This window comes from Telmatherina bonti (genome assembly GCF_933228915.1).
Source record: "Telmatherina bonti genome assembly, chromosome: 10".
Classification (NCBI taxonomy): Eukaryota; Metazoa; Chordata; class Actinopteri; order Atheriniformes; family Telmatherinidae; genus Telmatherina; species Telmatherina bonti.
The window spans coordinates 29,771,002-29,791,570 of NC_136628.1; the positions used below are offsets into that span (position 1 = coordinate 29,771,002).

Consider the following 20,569-nt stretch of genomic DNA (forward strand, 5'->3'; position numbering starts at 1 on the left):
GTCAGAGAGGAAACCACTGGTCAAATCTAACTGAAGCCAATTGCTCTTTTCCCTGCTTGTAAAGGTGGTCTTAAAAGAAACAAAACAAAACAACAAACAAGCAGTGAACGCTGGGCTTTACGGACCACGATCCCAAACATGAGACTCCAAAGGATTGTCATGGGTCTCTAGAGCCCGCATTTCCCCCAAGCCCTTCAACATACAGTCATAAAACTTCATAACCCACAAATCAGCGTTGCTTATCACTCAGCATAAACCAGCCATGGTTCATTCACAACTTCTGGAACATTTCCCACATCAGACAGGTTCTACTGAGAAGATCTGCGTCGCTGCCACGAAGTAACGTGAACACTATTCTCATCTATCTTAAACATGATAACATTCTATAATCTTTCTTATAGTACAACAACCTTGTATTGAACACAAACACGCACACACAAATGGAAAAAAAAAAAAAACTGGGATATTATGTGTTGATGGGAACAATTTAAAAAAAAAAAGTTTACAAGTCTCTGTTGCTGTCGAATATGAAGTTATTAAAAAAATTAAATATTAGAGACAGTATAGGTTATTATTACAGTAACAAGGTTCCATGCGGTCATATTCTCATCGTCTGTACAGAGTTGAGGATTCAGTAGTCAATAACAAGGCTATACAGAACTATAGTGCCAGCATGTTACAAAGCTGCGGAGACCTGGGAGAGGGACAGGTGGTCTGCTGGTCTGGACATTTACAATGTGAACTGGAAATAAAGCACTGAACATATTGCCTGTTTTTAAATCAAGCCAATATTTACAACAGAATCCAGGTTTGGGTCTAAAATGAAAGGACTAGTCCAACATTAATTAGTCCTAATAGTTGCATTGTCTAAATTAACTTCATAGCGTAACTTTTCCTTAGTATGCATCACCTAGGTTTGCTTTAAGTTGTTTCCCATTTGTGCACTACCAAGAATGACCCCACAGATCATTAGAAATTGAAATCATCTATGATCTTAATGCAAGTTTGGTTATTCTCTGGAAGAAAAACAAAAAACACCAAGCAACACAGCAGATGGCTGCCCTAAGGTAAGGTGGTTGCTAACATGTTTTCCAATAATAAAAACATGCCTTACTTGTTTCAGTTCAGTCTGGAAACATGAAAAAATGGGAAGAAGTACGATCTGCACACTGTCAGTGTTTCCTATGTAATTTCATTTACATAAGAAAGTATTTGTTAATCCTTTTACAGTGCCTTAAAGTCAGGTTTGACCATTATTGTTAAGATTTAAACAGGGAACTATGAATAAAATTTAGCTTATAGAAGACAAGAAATTTGTCAAAAAAAGAAAGAAAAATCATCAAATGACATGATGAATTTAGCTGTAATATCCAAATTGCTATTATGAAAGGTCAAGAAAAGTAAAGAACAGTCAAATTGGAAATATTAAAGTATCCAATATTTGTGATTTTTCTTTGCGTTTGCCTTGAAACTCGATATTATCAATAAGCATCTGACAGTACGTAAGCGTTCATTTTTAATCCAGCACCTTTACAGGGTCATTTTCTCCATGTTTATTCTACCTGGCAAAACATGGAAGCAACAGGAAACCAAAAACACAGCTGACCCAGTCCAGAGAGCACCAGGGCCCCAACACAAACCCCCTCCCCCACAAAAAAAAAAAAAACAAACAAACAAAAAAAAAAAAAGACTTAAAAAACACATCCAAACCCCAGGGGTTTCTTCAGTCAAACACATTATTATTTAGTCATTATAAAACATTGCCCAAGTGAACTGCTAAAGCACTGAGAGCGAGAGGAGCTGAGGAAGCAGCACACGACAAGCAACAGGAGGTTTCCTATGAAACATTTCATCTTATCAGTGGAAGCGGCTGTGGTGGGCTGAAAGCTGGTTTAAGGTTAGCAGTGACACATTCATCTAGACCACATCCTGTATGTGGAGGTGCAGTGGGCTTCATAAGGCATGGACATTTTATGTGCTTCATATGCCAAGTGAGAATGAAACATTCAGGTTAATTATTTCAAATATATCATGTGTGATTTAAAGGCTGACAGCTCGTCAAATTGGACATTTTCATTCAAGTAAGGCCATATGCACACACACACACACACACGTATACACACTTACGTTGCTTCAGGGTGGGAAAAAAAAAAAAAAAAAAAGCAGATTGAATTATCTTTGCATAAGAAAACTACATCCCTTGTTCAGATCTACTTTTCTTTGCATTGGTGATAACTAACTTTTCCTGTAAAATTCGGGGATTGCGAAAATTTGCGTTTTCTTTTTCATCGTGCCCAGTGCGTGAGCCTGCCTCAGCTCCTCTAGTTAGAGAGCCGAGGGAAGCGGCCAAGCAGCGTAAAGCTATTCACACCTTCGGCTCCCACAGGTACAGAGCCCGCTAAGCGCACGGACCCCCGGGCCAACAGCTGCCTCATCCAACACAACGCCAGAAAGATAGAGAGAGAGAGAGAGAGAGGAGAAGACAGAGAGAGAGAGAGAGAGAGCAAGACAGTCAAAAGAAAACAGGAGTATTTCTTTGCGGACGATGACAAACTGGCCAGAGAAGTAACTGTGTGTTGTTGATGAGAGCGTGCTCGTGCAGAACTGGTTGGAATCCATTCCCAGTAGTGTGGATGAGCAGCAGCTTCAGATCGGGATGCAGCGGCTCTCATATGCACACGCTGCCACGAGATCTGGCTCCTCCCTCCTCGCTGGTTCTCTTACGTAAGGGTCTCAGTCAGTTTCTTCTCCACTGCAGGTATCGTCTCTCAATCTCTTACTCAACCTCTGTGCAGATTAAAAGCCCAGCCGACCCCCACTAACCTAACATTACCATACATTCTCGCTCTCCTTCCCTCCCCAAAGTCCAGTTGTGCACCACTAAGTTGGTACTGTTGTGTCAAAAAGAGCAAATGAGCAGAAATCTCTTTAAAAAAAACCAAAAAAAACAACAACAAAAAAAACTTGGGGTGTTTTAGCCTCTTTTTTTCTGCAGTTGTTTTTCGCTCACGCAACTTGAAGTTCTGCATCTCCCAGTTGTTTTTTTTTTCTCCCCCCCCCCTCTCTCTCTCTCTCACACACACACACACACACTTAGTGCTTGTCAACTTTCACACTTGTACAAAGCCATGCTTGCAGGAACACAGATGCTCTTTCTTGCAAGCTTTGCTCATTTCTAGTGGTGGTTTGTTGGACATGCAGGGGTGGGGAACGAGGGCATAGGGGAGAACAGGTTCCTAACTCTTAAAGGGAAGAGGGTAAGCTGTGTGTGTCTAACTATATGCGAGAGCATTGGGGGAGAGATCTTAGTTCAGCTGCCATCTCCTCCGATATTTCTGCTCCTCATCAACTGGTAGAGAGAACAAAAAAACAACACGTTTAAAAACTCATAGAAACTATCATAGTAATTTTACAGCTGTCAGGTTGAAGTGGACAGAAGCAGGAAGTACTGAGAGGTTGTACCTTTTTATAGAAGGTGAGATAGAAAGAAATTATGCTGAATTTGGAAAGCAGGAGGCAGGAAAAAAAAGAACAACATCAGTAGAGAGATAAATACATATATAAATCACAAAAACAGCTCCTTATAGACTAGTAACGCAACACACCTTCTAGATGGTTCCTGGAGACATATTTTAATGCCTCATCCAAGAGGATGACAGGGATGGAAATCTTGAGGACCACAATCCACTGGGACCAGTGCAAGGGGGTCACCTGGAAGATGAGCTGAGGGACAGAAAAAAAAAAAAAAACCCAACTATTAGCAGAGCAAGTTTATTTGTATAAGCACGTTTTATGTGCAAGACAAGTGCTTTATGTGAAAGCATTAAAAGCGCTACAGCATAGTGCAGGAAGCATTAAAGGCATCACAGCTCATGTTTTCCTGTTGCACATGCAACGGTTTTCTATGGTCGCCTTGAAGGTTCAATACACTGAAAGTCAATTCAGCAAATGCAAACAGCAAAACCATCTTCATCTTCTCGACAATACACGTGAACTATTTTACATGTTTGAAAATATTCCGTGGACATTGTAAATCTTTCCCCCGCAGTAACAGTCACCCTCCGCCCGTGACATCCGTCAGTCTCCTCCTCCGTTCATGACGATCTTTCGTGAAGCGTGAACTCTCGATCACAACTCCGTCATCTTTGAAGCTTCTGCTAGTGAGTCAAAAAGCAGTTCACACCAAGTGTTCGTCTTCCGCCCACCGCTGACAGATGTGTGACAGTCAGAGATGTATGACTGCCACTGGATTGGCACCCAGTTCATAGACAGATGTGTTGGTATGAAATCCTGGAGGCAGCCATGATCTCATATCATATCTCATAGGGATGGGTTACTCGGCTCCTCGAGGGTTGCAGTTCTACTAGTGTTGGGAGTTTCTCTGCTGAAACACACCTGACACACATCCGACTGAACCAGCAGGCGTGTGCAGAGCTTTACACTAAACTCTCCACTAGTCTGCTAATTAGCCATCGATTTAAGTCAGGTGTGTTGCAGCAGGGAAACTTGGAACACTTGCAGGACCTAAGTTGCCTCCCTCTGACCCAGGATGACATGCCCTCCCCCACTGGACCCGGATCATCGGAGTACTTCCAGAATTTGGGAGTAAAGAGGAGGCAGCACTTGCAGCATGAGCTTGCTTTATGTTTTGTGCACAAATGACAAACATAACTACACTGGCTGATCACCAACAACTCCTGGTTGAGGAATGGGACACAATCCCACAGCAAAATGAAACCAGTCTGGGGACCAGTATGAGGAGAAGCTATGGTCAGTATAATTATGTTTTTTTCCATCTTACTGTGGGAGATTGCAATCATTCAATTCACTAAGAAGGTGAAAAGCAACTAGGTATGAACCGATACTGATATCAGTATCGGCTCAATTCCAGGCGTGTGGACTTTTACTTTGTATTAAAAAAAAGTGTACTGATACCACACTAGTCAAGTCAGCGCAGATGTGTGTGATGACATGCTTCGGACGTGTTTTAAAAGAAATAAATGCCTTGAAAGTTAAAATTTGACATTTTTTGTTCCACTAAAAGCGAGATCTTTGTTTCAAAACCACACATTTATAGTTGTATTTAGGTAAAATGTGCCTAATCAAAATAAAACTAGTTGAAATTGTTAGATCTGTAATGTTGTTATATTGGTATTGGTGAAGTAACTTAAGAAAGGATGGGTAATTACAACGCAATGGTATCTTACACAGTTGTAACAGCAATAAAAAACAATCAGCACTATAATGTTTACATAAACAGATTTGGTATCGGCAAATATCGGTATCTGCAGATATTCACATTTCAGATATCGGTATCGGAATCGAAACTCGCAAAAAGTGGATTGGTGCATCCCTAAAATCAACAAAAGCATATTACAATAGATTTCAGTGCATCGTGGGGGTGTCACCAACCACATGTTTAGCAGTATTGTGAAGAACACACTCCAGTAACTTGCAGTGTGTACTGCTGTAGTTTGGATGTATTATCAGACCATATGGTTGAAAGTTGTGTAATCAGCAAAAAGAAAAAAAAACTAACTTATGATTTAACAAAAGCAAAATGTGTTTTTGATTATGGACCATGACCTGAAGAGTTATCTTAGTGAGGCAGGGCAGTGTAGGCCACGTTCCAACAAGCCTCCCGAGTACTCACAGGCAGAGGCTCCACGTAGAGGATTAAGAAGTGAAGGGAGAGAGACAGGATGATGGCTCCCAGTAACCAAATATTGACCCAAGGAGGCATCCTCACCAGGGACTGGTTCTCAGACAAACTGGCAGAGAAGGATTATAACAATAAAAGCATGAAAACATGTTCTGTAGTTAAACTTGATAACAAAGACTTTATGAATGTCAAGACATGGAACTAGTTAAATGAAGTCTGGTGGTGTTATTGCAGCATGGAATTCCCTGCACAGTTACACAATCTTCTCTCAAAGGGACTGCTGTCTTTTTGGATGACATTATCTCTGCCTATTAATAAACACCAGACAGCCTTGACATTTAAGGATTATTTAACCTGCCATGACGATATTTGGCAACTGACCTGTTGAGAGCGTTGAACATTTCGATAGTGACCAGCACTGACAGCGCCATGGTTGTGGGGTAGCGGGACTCAAACACCTCACAGTCTATTCCCTTGAACATGGGGTTGTCCTCGGTACACTGCATGAAGTGTCTCTGTAACAGAGACAGATGGCAGTCAGCCCGAGCTTGCACTTCGCCCCATCAGATCCGATTTTCATCAGATCTGACGGAGGCACAGCTGCACAACCTTGGCTCCTTGCAACCCTGTGTGCAATCAGTCCGCTGCTGGGATCACCGGACATCAGCGTGTTCAACAGTGGGCAACGTCAAGGTGAAGGAGGAGTCAGATGAAAAATGTTGCCGTATCCTCTGGGGACATGGATCTGCTGCACCGGGACAAGTTAAAGACCAAATGAGCAGAAGAAAGCTCACCAGCTGATAGAAAGACACTTGTGGACCATCTTCGTCAAACAGGTACCACCATGTGGCTGCACTCACTGTTCCAAGACCCACATATCCTGCAAGAAAAGCAAAAAGGTATACCCAAATCTGGGATCATATTTGACTTGGATTTAAAAAAACAAAACAAAACAAAAAAAAAAGTTTATTTTATTTAAAATTTAGTGTCAAATAATAAGAAAATGTTGAATACTGCAAAAACAGCTTTGTATTATTAGTTATTAGCAAGCAGAAATCCATGTATTCTTCATATAAAGGAAATAAGGTAAAAGGCAAAGACAAAAGCCCTCCTGATCAAACGGGTCGTCTTTTGCTCTCAGAGAAAATACATAAATGAACAAGGAGAGTACAATATTTCTTTTGAATGACCTGCATTCTAACAAATTATGCTCATTAAATCCTGTGTTTATGTAGCTTGGGTAAACAGCTGTTATAAGCCAAAACCGAGGATGTCCAGTTATGGTCCTCAGGGTCAATCATCCTGCAGGTTTTATATTTTCCTGTCCTAACACACACTTTAAATTAAATGAATTTCTCCAACAGCTTGCCCAGTGCTGTTGATGATCCATTCATCTGAATGTACTGAAGCAGTGCAATGTCTAAACCAGGGCTCTTCAATCCTGGTCCTTGAGGACCGGTGTCAAATTAATGTGTATGCAGCAGACATGTGCAGGGCTTGTCAGAGTCAGGTGTGTTCCAGCAGAAACATTTGGAAAACCTGCAGGACACCGGCTCTTGAGGACCAAGATTGAGTATTCCTGGTCTAAACCCTGCAGGACAGTGGGAAGGATTAGACATCCTTGGCATAAGCAATTCATTATATGCCATCCAGTCTGCACACAGACTGTTAAACTGCTTTAAGTAGGACTTTACAAAACCTGCTCATTAAATTTAAACATGTAGAAAAGTGAAATCTTTTAAGCTAATGCAGTTTACAGCCACCATGTCTTTACACAAACACTATGCACTTAACATGCTGATGTGAATTATTCTAGCAAGAAGACATGCTGCTGTAAAACAGACACCTGCTGTGCATGTGCCTTGGTGGTTTTCCAGTTTTAATCCATTCAAATCACACCCAAAGTCGCTGTTTGACTTTGACAAGATCATCCACAGAAGTCACTTAAACAGTTCTCCGATCTGTTGGCAGGAAATTTAAGCTAATATAGATGTCTGGCTTTTTCTTTGTTCTACCTTGCATTATGACAAATGGAATGTAAAGTGATGTATCCTGTTAAATCTCAGCATTATTTCTGCTAGTTTAAGTCAAGACATGTCTGTAAAACAAGTTAGATTCAAAACTGTTCCGTTTTATTACTGCTGTCAGTCTGTCATCATTAAGTCAGAGTCAATGCTACCTCCAATGGCCAGGTATCTGAAGAAGAGCCAGCCAGAGATAAGTGGCTCCTTGGGGTTGCGGGGCGGTTTGTCCATGATGTCCAGGTCTGGAGGGTTAAAGCCTAAGGCAGTGGCAGGCAAACCATCGGTCACTAGATTAACCCACAGCAGCTGGACTGGAATCAAAGCCTCAGGGAGACCCAGGATGGCTGTCAGGAAGATGCTGTGGACAGATGGATAGGAGATAAGCCAAACCTGCAACACGGTGGGAGAAGAAGGTCCCACATGCTGGCCGTGTCTCACCAGACGACCTCTCCCACATTGGAAGAGATGAGGTATCTGATGAACTGCTTCATGTTGTTGTAAATGGCTCTGCCTTCCTCCACAGCAGCGACGATGGTGGAGAAGTTATCATCAGAGAGCACCATCTCAGATGCTGATTTGGCCACAGCTGTACCAGAACCCATGGCAATGCCGATCTCTGCTTTCTTCAGGGCCGGGGCATCATTTACCCCATCCCCTGTCTGCAGGATTTAAATGGTTATGCATAAAAAAATGATACAATGTCATACTTTTATTTGAATTTCCTTAATATTAATGACTATAGAGTAAAGACAGAAGCAACATTCAGTGTAAATAGGATCTTATTTTATAGGAAAGAACTTATAAGCAGTGCATAAACCAATATTGTGTGCTTATTCTGTCAACCAGTCACGAGTCTAACAAAAGAATGATGATTTAAAGAGAACTCCTATCTCATCTTAATTTGGTGTTTAAATCCAGACAGGATTAAGCTAAAGCTTAACAAGTCAGATATCCATCTGTCATTGCAGGCCCTGAAGCAGCTTTAGTCTGCAGTGAAAGGTGGAGGGAGTCTGACAGGCAATTGGTGATATTGTTGTCTCCGGATGTGAGACAAACACTCTTCTGAGACATGTGTCAGATAGGAGGCAGCCGAGCGAACCAGAGATGACAGCTTTTGATAGGACTGTCTAAGAGAGCAGCCTTAGAGACCTGAAACATGCCACGCCTCGCTGCCCTAATCTTATGCCTCCTTGAAATGTTCTTCGTACGACAAGCAGATGCAGGAGAAAGAAAATGCATCCTTGCTTTGCCATAAAAATTATGCAACAAATGACGATAAAATGCAGATATCAGCAGAAAGCACTAAAAAGTGGAAAAGTCTACAAATTTGATCATCCTTTTTTTCCTCACCATGGCGGTAATCTCATCGAAAGACTGCAGGTATCCCACAATCTTGGACTTATGGGCCGGCTCGACGCGGGCAAAGCATCTTGCCCGCTTGACAGCCTCTCTCTGTTCCTCGGGCAGGAGGTCGTCGAACTCTCGGCCCGTGTATGCTTTTCCCGTTACGTCCTCATCCTCCCCGAAGATGCCGATTCGTCTGCAGATGGCTACAGCTGTGCCTTTGTTATCCCCCGTGATCATGATAACCCGGATACCGGCCTCATTGCAAAGTTTAACGGAACCGATCACCTCCTTCCTGGGCGGGTCGAGCATCCCCACACAGCCAACGAACGTCAGCCCCATCTGAGAGGAAAACAAAAAGAGTTTTCACAGGAAATCTGAAAAAAAAAAGTCTAATTTGTTTTGTATTTGTGCAGAAAACATCCAACTAATTCACTTTAAGGAAAGAGATTCTACTGCAGCATGATTAGCAAATGTCAAGGCATCATACGATGAAGAAGAGCTAACACCGTGAGAGAACATGCTAATTAGAGAGGTCTGTGAGGCCTGCAAGACAGGTTTGGTTTTTAATATAGATTTTATTTCACAAGTTTCCCCTTGTCTCAGTCTTTATGTGAAGCATGCTTCATATCTATTTTTTGAAACTGCTGAAAACAGCGAGTTGCTTTCCCAGCTCCTTACTGTACCTCGTACTCCACAAACTTGCTCGAGTTCTCCAAATCCATGTCCTCTTTACGCGGCGGGTTGTCATGAGTGGCCAGAGCAAGGCATCGCAACGTGTCTCTGCCTGTCCCCCACTCCCTGATCTTACACATCAGATGGTCACGCAGGGCGGCTGTCAGTGTCACCTTGCCCGATCCGACCCTCAGGTACTGACACCTTTCAATCACACTTTCTGGGGCACCCTGATGACATTAAATGTAAGTGACAAAAAAAGCACATAATAGCTGTGAGATCAGAGTTCAGCTGAAAGTGATGAAAAACGGTGTGTTGGGTACAAAAGGAAAGTTGTACAGACATTTATTCAAGTTACACAACTATTCAGCCCCCCCCCCCGTGAAGTGGAAGCTTAGGTTGCTGCAGTGCATTTAGATCTTCACTGTCATCCAACAAACTTAGCTATTACCTAAGTCTGACATAAGAAAGGCACATATATTGCTTCATATGTACTAGTCGTGTCCTTCTTTAGCTAGTTTTTGGAATTTTGTCTTTCATACAATTTCTGAAGTCCTGCAACATCCAATTAAACCGGATCCACTGTGTGCTATTTTTGGTGCCAGAGCTTAAATAGCCAAACTTTAGGTTTAGGATATTAAAATTTTCCACTGTTATTAGCTAGACGTGCTATACTGTTTAAGTGGAAAGACTCTGCCCCCCCCCACTTCACACGCACAATGGGTAAAAGATATTATGCTTTGTATGGATTTAGAAAAAATTAGATCTATCGTCTGTGGATCTGAAAATAAATTCTATAAACTGTGGCACCTTTTTTTTTAGAATTTTTTTTTTAGATATCCCCTATAATTGTCTCTGAGTAGCCTTTGTCAGTCACTTTATTATTTTTATTATTACTTATTTTATTTATTTATTTAATTTTTTGTAGATGTTTATTGTTTGTTTGTATTATGTATTTTGTTGGGTATGGGATAGTAAAACAAGAAATGTTGAATATTTGTATTGCACATTCTATTGATACTTTGTGTAATAAAAAGACCTTTGAAAGAAAGAAAGGCCCAATGTGGTCTTGCTTGAAAGATGCATTATAATCTGAATTACTCGAGCAAAATCCTCTAGTCTAATGATGATGTGAGTGGTGGAATTCAAGCAAAGAGCATCTCCTCAGTTGTTTGATCTCCACTGACATCTTGCATGATGAATTTGCAAACTGTTAAAATGACATACATAGGACATTGACTGCATTTAAAGAGGGAAACAAAGTGATTCCAACTCCCAATTTGTCCATGTAAAGGAGCACTTTTTAACAAAATGTGATTAAATGTGATGTCATTATGTAGATCCACTGTGATTTATAAGTTGTAATGCACATGTAAATGATAAATCGAGGCTAAATAAAGTTAAAACTGCACCTAATTTTCTAAAAAAAAAAAAATTTGATTTCCCCCCCCCCCCCCCTATTTTTTACCAAAAGGATAGTTCACTAATGAAAACATCTTGTAATTCAATGTACTTAATTTGTAGTTTTTACGATTCACACATCATTTCTCTCTTTTTTTTTAAAAAACTGGTCTGGCACAGTTGAGATCAAATTACACCATTAGTTTGACACACCTGCCCTAAAGGCAGCTTAAAAAAACAGCTTTGTGCGGACAAGTTTGAACATTTCTGCCTAGAGGAAAGCGAGAAGCATCTGAAGGAAACGTGGGCCCTGCATGATTACTTAAGTATATTTGAGGTGCCCATTGCTGCCCAACAGTCTCAGTACGTCAACAGCACTTAAAGCAAGAGTTGAGAGAAAGGCCTGAATACTCATGTAAATGGAGTATTTTTTAAACATGTCCTAATTCCTTAAATGACATTTCTTAATGATAAATTCTGTTCAGCCATGCCTTGACAAACATCTTGCTCTGGGAGCCCGGTTTGACAGGAGTACAGAGGACAGACATGGACTTGCGGTCACGAGAGAACTCCAGGGTGAACTCTTTCTTCATCAGCTGCTTGATCACCTGATGAATGAAAAAGAGGAAGAGAAAAAAGGTTAGAAATGACAGAGAAAAAAGTGGCTGTATGGGAATCAGTCAGGCTGGCAGCTGGTGACAGAGGTTGAAATGAGCCACGGACAGCTGAATGATGACACTTTAAACCTGACTCAGCCACCTTGTTTGAGTGTTTGACTGCTGCCTTTGAAGTCTGTTCAGCTGCATATGAAGAAAACCGATTCGGCCGAAGATGATAAGCAATAACAGGTGGAATCGTGGGGAGAAAAGTGAAATGCTAATTAGAGAGCAGATCCCTTTTCCTCACATACATTTTTATCTGCAACTGTCATGTCTCGTTCCACCAGCAGGTGTCCCTCTAGTTCAGCGCGCAGAGACGGTTGTATGTGGAGAACACACATCTTGTCAGGAGGCTTCAAACCGAGATCCTAAAACCTTACACAGTAACAAACTTCTTCACTGCTTCAAATAAGGGCAGAAATAGGAGGTTTGTCTTAACATGGTGTGTGCCGCAGCTTGGTTATGTTTATGTCATCCAAAATTAGAAGTTATCATGAAGCATTCATCCACACACTGCTTTAAATACTCCAAATGAAAGACGGCACAACTTATCTCCTCTTTTGGCTTCAGTCTTTACAGACCACGTCCAATTATAGAACCCCGAGTGTTTCGTCAACTGGTAGCACCCAGAAAATGAGACCTGGGATTTTAATGACCTTTATTGACGTGACAGATGAGAAACTCAGAACAGACTCCAAATAACTCAGCAGATCAATCAGTCACTTCAAGACAGGATCGTCTTCTCATCCACAAACCATCTTAACCACTTTCAACTTCCAAAAGACAAAAACATTTAAAGTGGTTCACCGCAAGACTGATCACAAATCAAACACAGCTACAGCTGGTAAATATTTTTTACAAGCGCGGCCGTAGACAACCATTAGTTCACACCCCGAAGTTAAACATGTGTGTCAAATGTCAACACTGTGTTTTATTAACAAGTCTTTGTGAAAGACAATAAACCCAGGTATGGTGGCTCGCTGTTAGTCAGCCTAGATTAAACATGTAAAGAATAATTCCACACAAACATAGACAGTATAAACCAGGACTCCTGTGGGTCATTAGGCATCCACGCCCCCTACACACACAGTGTGGATGGTATGATGTAAAGAACAAAGTAATTACAGACTCACTGGCATATTTATGTGGAGAACTGCAAAAGTCTGCAGGACATATGCCAGCTGTGGCAGCAAGCAGTGTGCCCACTGTATATTCTTTTTTTAATGAATACACAGACTTGGGCTAAACACTTATGACTGGATAATTACACTGTAACTAGCATTTTATGAGATGACATGATAAGTTAATTGAAGGCAAAGTGAGCCGACTAACATTTGATCAATGACAATTTTTACCATCTTTTGTTCTTTACTTGTTAATGTGCAAATTAATTCTGAAAATGTGCTGATATCTGATTAGATAACCAATGGCACGTGATCAAAGCGTTGCAAAAAATAGCCTGTAAAGTTTGCACAGTGATCTGATTCCAGGATGCATTTGCAGCGTCACATCTTTATATCTGCTGTACTTACAGAGTTGCAGGCACCGGCGCGTTCCACCTTCGTCAGTGGAGACAGGTCCGTCTTGAAGACGTTCATCTTTTCCACCAATGTGGTGAGAGCCGTTTCGGTGGCTTCACCCACCTTCTCATAAACCCCTTTGGCCTGTAAGAAAACAGATATACACCAGAACATATTTATTAGGGGTGGGAAAATCTAATCGAGAAAAAAAAAAAAAACGAAAAAAATCGAAAAAAAATTTTGATTTTTTTTTTTTTTTTTTCAAACAAATACATTTTTTTTAATTGTTTTTGACCTTTTTACTTGTCTTCTTGGGCATTATAGCAGCAGAATGATGGTCTGGCTACTGGGTTGTTTTTTTCTACTTGAAATCAAGAAAAATGACGAGCAAAAAAAATGCGTTTTATACATTTATTTTGTTTTTAATCTACAAAAATCAGCAATATCAAAGAATTTTGAAAATTGCAATTTAAATCGAATCGGCTCCCAAAAAAAAAAAAAAATCGGAATCAAATCGGGACAAAAGCGTATCGTCACAGCCCTGGTATTTATGCAACTTTCTTGTGGACTTCGAGACTATCTTATCGATTTAAAATATCATTTGAGCAGTCAATATCCGACCCACTTAACAGGAAACCACTGAAAAATGATCATTTAAATATGCTATGAACAAATCTGCATGTATTTCACTCTATGACCACCATAAACTTTGAGTCATGTACGCTTCATCTTGCGCCCTCGCCAGGTGAGACGTTCAGTGGTTGAGATGAGGCTGTAATAGTATGCCACACACCGTTTGCTTGCACGATCAGCCGCAGGCGGCAATATCGTCTCAATCTATGCTGCTGCTTTGGTTCAGCGATCTAATCTCAAACTGAGGATTTTTATTCAAAAATGAACTAAACTGGTGGCAAAACAGCCATTTGTGAGAACAGAGGCAGTTCTTCTTGAGAGCTGCGAAATGTTTTATCCCTGGCCTCTCTACTCAGCACGGTTACCATGATAACATGATGATGACAAAGAGGTGAGAAAAGCAATCTAAACCAGAGAAAGGATAATACATCAGAGTAAAATGAGCTCAGCTGAAAAGGAGAAAGCTGTGTGTGTGTGTGTGTGTGTGTGTGATCAAGTGGTGTCTTTCATTGCAGCGCGTATGTAATACTACAGTCATGGGTGGGAAAAAGTACACACACTGTTAGCTCTGAGGTTTTAAATTTCAGGAAAAAGAAATTAAGTAAATAAAACCTAACATGAAGAATATATTAGATTTTGTCATAGCATATTTAACCAAATATTTAATTTATTTAAGGTCACTGGTTCGATCCTTGGCTGGGGAGGGGTTTGGTCAGTGGCCTTTCTGTGTGGAGTTTGCATGTTCTCCCCGTGTATGCGTGGGTTCTCTCCGGGTACTCCGGCTTCCTCCCACCGTCCAAAGACATGCATGTTAGGTTAATTGGTTACTCTAAATTGTCCCTAGGAATGAGTGTGAGTGGTTGTTCGTCTCTCTGTGTGGCCCTGCGATGGACTGGCGAGCTGTCCAGGGTGTACCCTGCCTGTCGCCCAAAGCCAGCTGGGATAGGCTCCAGCTTCCCTGCAACCCTGAATTGGATTAAGCGGTTTAAGAAATGATGATGAATGAATGATGATATTTAACCAACACTCAACCAAGTGTGTGAGAAAGTACATTTAATTAAGCTTGTAGAACCATCTTTAGAAGTAGTTATTTTCTATATGATGACATCAATTTTATTTTTTTTTAAATTTGACACCAATATAAAGGAATTTTGGTCTTCTCTTTACAAAACTGCACCAGTTCATTAATGGTTCTCAGATATTTGTTAATGGACAGTTCTCTTCAGGTCATTCCACCCATTCTGTAGTAGATTTGTTGTCATGTTTAGGAACGTTGTCCTGTTGGACGACCCAATTTCAGCCAAGCTTTAGTGTCACACAGACTTGGCGTTTTTAACCAAAGAATAAGTTGATTACAGAGAACTTCATGGTCTGCTCAAAGACATTCTGTGGCTGCAAAATTATCATAAATTCAGATGCAAACACAAGTAGTACTATGTTTTGTTTTTTTTTGGTTTTTTTTTTAAAAACAGAAATGATTTTCACTTGGCAACCCTTGCTAACACGACAACCATGAAACTTTAACATACAACATGCTAGTTCACTTCTGTAGGTTAATAACAGTCATGAATGTCTTCCACTTCTGCATAATATGTACAGTAAATAAATAAAACAAGAAAATCATGTAATTGTGTAACCGTGGCAACATTTTGAAATTATTCTATTTGGGATTATTTTTCACAAGGCACTTCAAGATTTTCATAATATTTTCTGACAGGATAGTTCATTAAATGCAAACATCTTGGTTATTTAAACTCCTTTGCAACTGAACAAAGGGGGAGTTTTCATTACTTATAGGCTGTTATGCTTTTGTTTTACTTGTGTGACCCACTGGAGATTAAATCATGCTAAATGTTGCCCGAGTTAAAATGTAAACTGGTTAAAAATATAAGTACAGGTTACAACGTCAAAAAAAAAAAGGTTTGAAAACCACTGCCTTAAAGGATTTCCACTTCCCTTTCCTTATAACTCCACCTGTTAAAACCTAAATTCTCAGCATCAGCAAACTACCAAACAGCTTTTATAGAAGTCATCACACTTACTGATGATGAATAAATTGTATTAAATAATCAGCATCTCAATTCCAGTGGAAGTGTGAAATACAGTTTTCTGGGGAACTTGCAACACAACGCTCTACAACACAGAAAAAATGTTTTGCATAGCAAATATAAAATGATTATGATGGTGAATGACCTCATTGAAGTCCAGTGAAGAGTCATTGCACATGGAGCACACAGTGGCCAACTCCACAAGCCCATCAAAGTCTCCACACTGGATGGGCCTGTTCCCTTTAAGTCTGGAAGAAACGCAAGATGCAGATATCATTAACAACAACACACCAGAGGGGAAAAAAACATTCCACACGTTCCCTCAGACACAGTGACGACGTGAGTATGTGTGACATACAGGACATTCAGGTGTTTAGCTTCTGGAGCTGACTTGAGAGACAGTAGTTGGACAGTAGTAAACAAAAGTGTGTGTGTGTGTCTGTGCGTGCCTGATTGTGACTAGCAGTGCTGACTGCATGACAACCATGAACACCTTGTAGAGACTGTGACCGTTGCTAGTGAAGCTCCCACACAGTAACCCACACTCTGCTGTTACCAAATCTACAGGTTCATGCAGAATGTTGTACTCACCAAGCAGGAAAATAAACAGCATGCAAACACAAAGTACAAGTAAAATCCTTCTCTACTCTGCTGTATAACCACCTACCTGCATGACTCCATAGGTACATGTTTACCCAGATAATTTAACATGCCAGAGCGTTTAAAACCAGTATATCCAGATATAAACTATACTAAACCTGCAACACTTACATTTGTCCCTCGGGGGCATATGTAGAACCAGTTATTGAGAACTCATGCAGAGAGCAGCTCGACTCCTCTACTTTGTCCGCAACGAACATCTGCAGAGGAGAAAAACAAACAAAGAAAGCAGTGAGTTAGCTTATTAGTTCAAACCGTGCTGGATCATCATCTGCTGCTGACGATTTTTAACAAGGTCAAAGAGTCAAACGTCCGACTCGGCTGAAGTCCACCGATGTCTGGAGCGCTAAAGGAAAGCGCCTCTAATGATCAGTAGTTAATAAGAAGCTTCATAACAACTGACACCTAGAAGAAAGAAGGACAGTAGATTGTTGCTGTAAAAGACATTTTATTTAAGTGATAAACAGAGAAAACTGTTGCAGAAGATTCTTGGATTAGCCCGCATTTCCCTGGACACTGCAGAAACTAGAGGTGGGGAATTGAATTTAAAAAAAAAAATCAAATATTGGGATTTTTTGCTTAGCTTTTAAAACAATATTTTTGTTTAAAAAACCTTTTTTTTTTTTTTTTTCCCAAAAAAAAAAAAAAAAAAAAAAAAAGAAATCGAAATTTTTTGTCATTTCTCTTGTCTTCTTGGACATTATAGCAGCAGAATGATGGTCTGGCTGCTGTGTTGTTTTTTTCTAAATGAAATTACAAAAAATGACGTGCAAAAAAAGTTTTTGCACATTTTGCAATTTAAATCGAATCAGTTCTTTCTCAGTTCTTTCCAGCTAATAGAATAATGAAGAAACTTGTGAAATTGGCACCTTTTGTTGCATAAGTGTGATGATTATAAATCAAAAATCTGTTTGAATTGAGAATCGATTCTGAATCGAATCGTCACCCCAAAAATCGGAATTGAATCGTGAGTCGTTTGATTCACATCCCTAGCAGAAACTGGTCAAATACTCACCAATATGTAAAATATTATAGCTTAAGATATTTTATGGTGTCGTACGTTTTATATTTTTGAATATATCATATAACCAAGGCCACATTAAATACAACGTATTTCAATATCAACATTGCATATATATACTTTGGTTATCTTTTCATATATGTATTGATTTAGTTTATGAATGAACTACACTGTTATGTAGTAGACAACTACACAAAGTTTTCCGCTTTGTGACCTAAAAGACTCTCTGATCCTCTGGTTCTGCTCTTTTAGCTGCTCCATGAAGCAGTTATTATCCCCATGTAAAACTTGAGGTTCCTTAGTTTGGGGATGTAGAGAAGAGACAGCAAAACTGGGCCAAAAAGGCCATTTTGGAGACATCCACTAAATAATTTGTACTAAAACCCCTCTAATTCTGACCGCTATCTTATAGGAGTTAAAAGCAGCTGATGGAGTGAGCTAAAAGCTGTACAGTACAAAAGCAAGTAGTCACTTTATTCTGTTTTTATGTTTTCAGACAATCTAAACATTGGAGCTTCATTGGAGCTGCAGTGCTCACAAGTCTGGGTGCAAGACTTATAAATGCAACTAGAACTTCTAAACATGCTGTAGTAAACTACTAAAAAGGCAGGAGAGCCGGCCGAGGTCCCAGAGCTGTCCTAGGATTGCCTTTGTTGGCAAATCTTTTCTGTGAAACTCTCCAGAGGGAATCCTGCTCGCGATGCACGGGCAATACGAATGCATCAGGAAAACTAGGAGGCGATGCTGCAGCTGGTGATGAACAGGACTCAAACATCATGGTGTGTATTGTCATTTAGACAAGATGTGTACGTGTTTGTTATATTAATCAACTGTGTTCATGAGTTTACAAGACATAAGATTAATGGAAGACTTAGCAGAACAAAGCAGCTGTGGTTCTTCTAAAACAAAGCAAATGTTGCATTTTAGTGTTTCTGTGAGTTACTAACAATGCTGTTCCATAGATTAAACCTACAGATATTGTCTGGAAAACACCATCTCCTAGGATAAAAGATGCAAACACCAATTAGATAATGGTTTTTTGTAAGAACATGAGGCTTCACGTGTTTTTTCTTTATTCTCCAAATGAACATTAATCTGCACAACTGTAGAAATATCTGCGAATCAAAAATGGCCAAATATAACCAGACTAACTGATTCCAGCTTAAAGAGACTAGAAAGACTGTTTGCCTTTAAAAATCCAATTTCCTCTAATCGCTCTGAAATATTCAGATCTTTGTCGCTACCGTAAGCGGGGTTGTACTTGCTGTTTGTGTGCTCTGTGATCGCCGAAGCAGATTTTTACAACACAAAACCAAGCCTTCGATGTACAATTAGCCGTCTGATCATAATAGTTATTTGATGCAATTGCATTCAGTAATTACCCATTTATAGTTTTTGCCCTGTGGTTTGAATTGCTGCCGAGTGTTTAATCCTCTTAAGACTGTGGAACCATTATGAGATTGCGGGGTCTTATAAAATAGACGCTGATCTCCATATGAGATTTTTTTTTTTTCTCTTAAAAATGGCTTTTTGTTTAAAGATGATGCTGAAGCTTTAAGCAAAATAATGCAGACATGCACTCTAGTAGCATTGTTTATCTAATTCCAATAGGTCATATATGGCTTTTTTTCTAATCTTAAGAGAATCAGCTGTCTACTCACATTAAACTACAACTTTATCTTGTAAACTACTAAATCGTAGATATCACAATAAAAGTAGTTGTAAAATGGGTCCTACTCACACACACACACACACACACACATATAACAATAGACTGCAGAGCGAAAGGAAAAACAAAGAAGCATTCGCCATTGAGCACACCTCTCATTTCTCTGCAGGGTAACATCTACTGCTCCTGGTTCAAGGGAGGAAATCGACTCACCCTAACGGCACAATGGAACAAGAAATATTCTGCTAAAATATAAAAATATATGTAAACAAGTTCAGTTGCGAATGTATGGTGGCCATCAATGACCAAAACTCTTCCAGAAATCAACATGTTTTCAGCTGCGAGTGGATACAGTGGGTAAATTACTTTTAAAAAGAAATTTTAGTTACTATCTACGTCTCCTAAAAAGTAATGTAACAGAGTTACAGCAGTGTAACAACTACTGGAAAAGTGATTATTCTGTTACTTTTTTTTTTTTTTTTTTTTAAATGTTAAAATATCCCTTTAACTGAAGTGTAAATTAATTTGCATGTTCATTTATTTATAATAAAACTTAATAGAGCTGACTAATGAATGAAATGAAAATTGAACAAATTACTAACAAAAATAAAAGTTGACAGCAACCTCAGGCAGCCTGTGGGTTGTGGCTCCACCTCTTTCTCCGGACTGCAGTTCCCATTTAAAACCTTTTCCTTTGTTTTCTCTGGACTCACCATTGATGTGTGCGTCTCTTGCTTGTTTTTGCGTGTGGCTATGTGAGTGTGTGTTCGTGTGTGCACACTAACCCAGTCTGCTATGACATTTTACTCTCCAGTCAATCATCCCTTAGGCCAGGGATCCTCAAACCTGCTCCTCAAGCCCGGTGTCCTGCAGGTTTTCCTAGTGTCCCTGCTGGACAAGCTCTGCATACGTCTGCTAAACACACATTGATATGAATCAGGTGTGTTCCAGCTTGGACGCTTAGAAAACCTGCAGGACACCGGTCCTCGAGGACCTGGATTGAGGATCCCTGACTTAGGCTGTGCGGTTGCTTCCCTCCTCAGTCCTCAGCCAGAAGACGACAGACTCAGGAACAGTAACAGCATTTTATAGATGGAGAGACAACTTAGTTTTATTATTCTTTACTGAAAAAATAACAGTTTCCCATTACTGCAAGTAAATACTTCAAAAATTGTGTACATGTGTACTGTCTTCTTCCATGTGCCTTTTAAGGTGGTATTATTTATCCCACGCAGTGTTCCAGCATGTAACAA

At 40.0% G+C, this 20,569-nt stretch overlaps 1 protein-coding gene across 1 annotated transcript in view; it reads right to left on the reverse strand.

The window, feature by feature from the left end:
- Positions 1 to 3,189: 3,189 nt before the first annotated feature.
- The window catches only part of atp2a3 (ATPase sarcoplasmic/endoplasmic reticulum Ca2+ transporting 3), a gene marked incomplete at its 5' end in the record, with an annotated part of 43,048 nt that continues 25,668 nt past the window's right edge, over positions 3,190 to 20,569 (reverse strand). Inside the window, 13 exons of the mRNA XM_079247165.1 lie at positions 3,190 to 3,349; positions 3,606 to 3,723; positions 5,654 to 5,771; positions 6,044 to 6,177; positions 6,457 to 6,542; positions 7,842 to 8,044; positions 8,125 to 8,345; positions 9,037 to 9,372; positions 9,717 to 9,935; positions 11,598 to 11,714; positions 13,298 to 13,429; positions 16,112 to 16,214; positions 16,738 to 16,826. Of these exons, the coding sequence (XP_079103291.1) occupies positions 3,306 to 3,349; positions 3,606 to 3,723; positions 5,654 to 5,771; positions 6,044 to 6,177; positions 6,457 to 6,542; positions 7,842 to 8,044; positions 8,125 to 8,345; positions 9,037 to 9,372; positions 9,717 to 9,935; positions 11,598 to 11,714; positions 13,298 to 13,429; positions 16,112 to 16,214; positions 16,738 to 16,826 (1,920 nt within the window). The 3' untranslated portion in view covers positions 3,190 to 3,305. The remainder of the gene's footprint in view (positions 3,350 to 3,605; positions 3,724 to 5,653; positions 5,772 to 6,043; positions 6,178 to 6,456; positions 6,543 to 7,841; positions 8,045 to 8,124; positions 8,346 to 9,036; positions 9,373 to 9,716; positions 9,936 to 11,597; positions 11,715 to 13,297; positions 13,430 to 16,111; positions 16,215 to 16,737; positions 16,827 to 20,569) is intronic.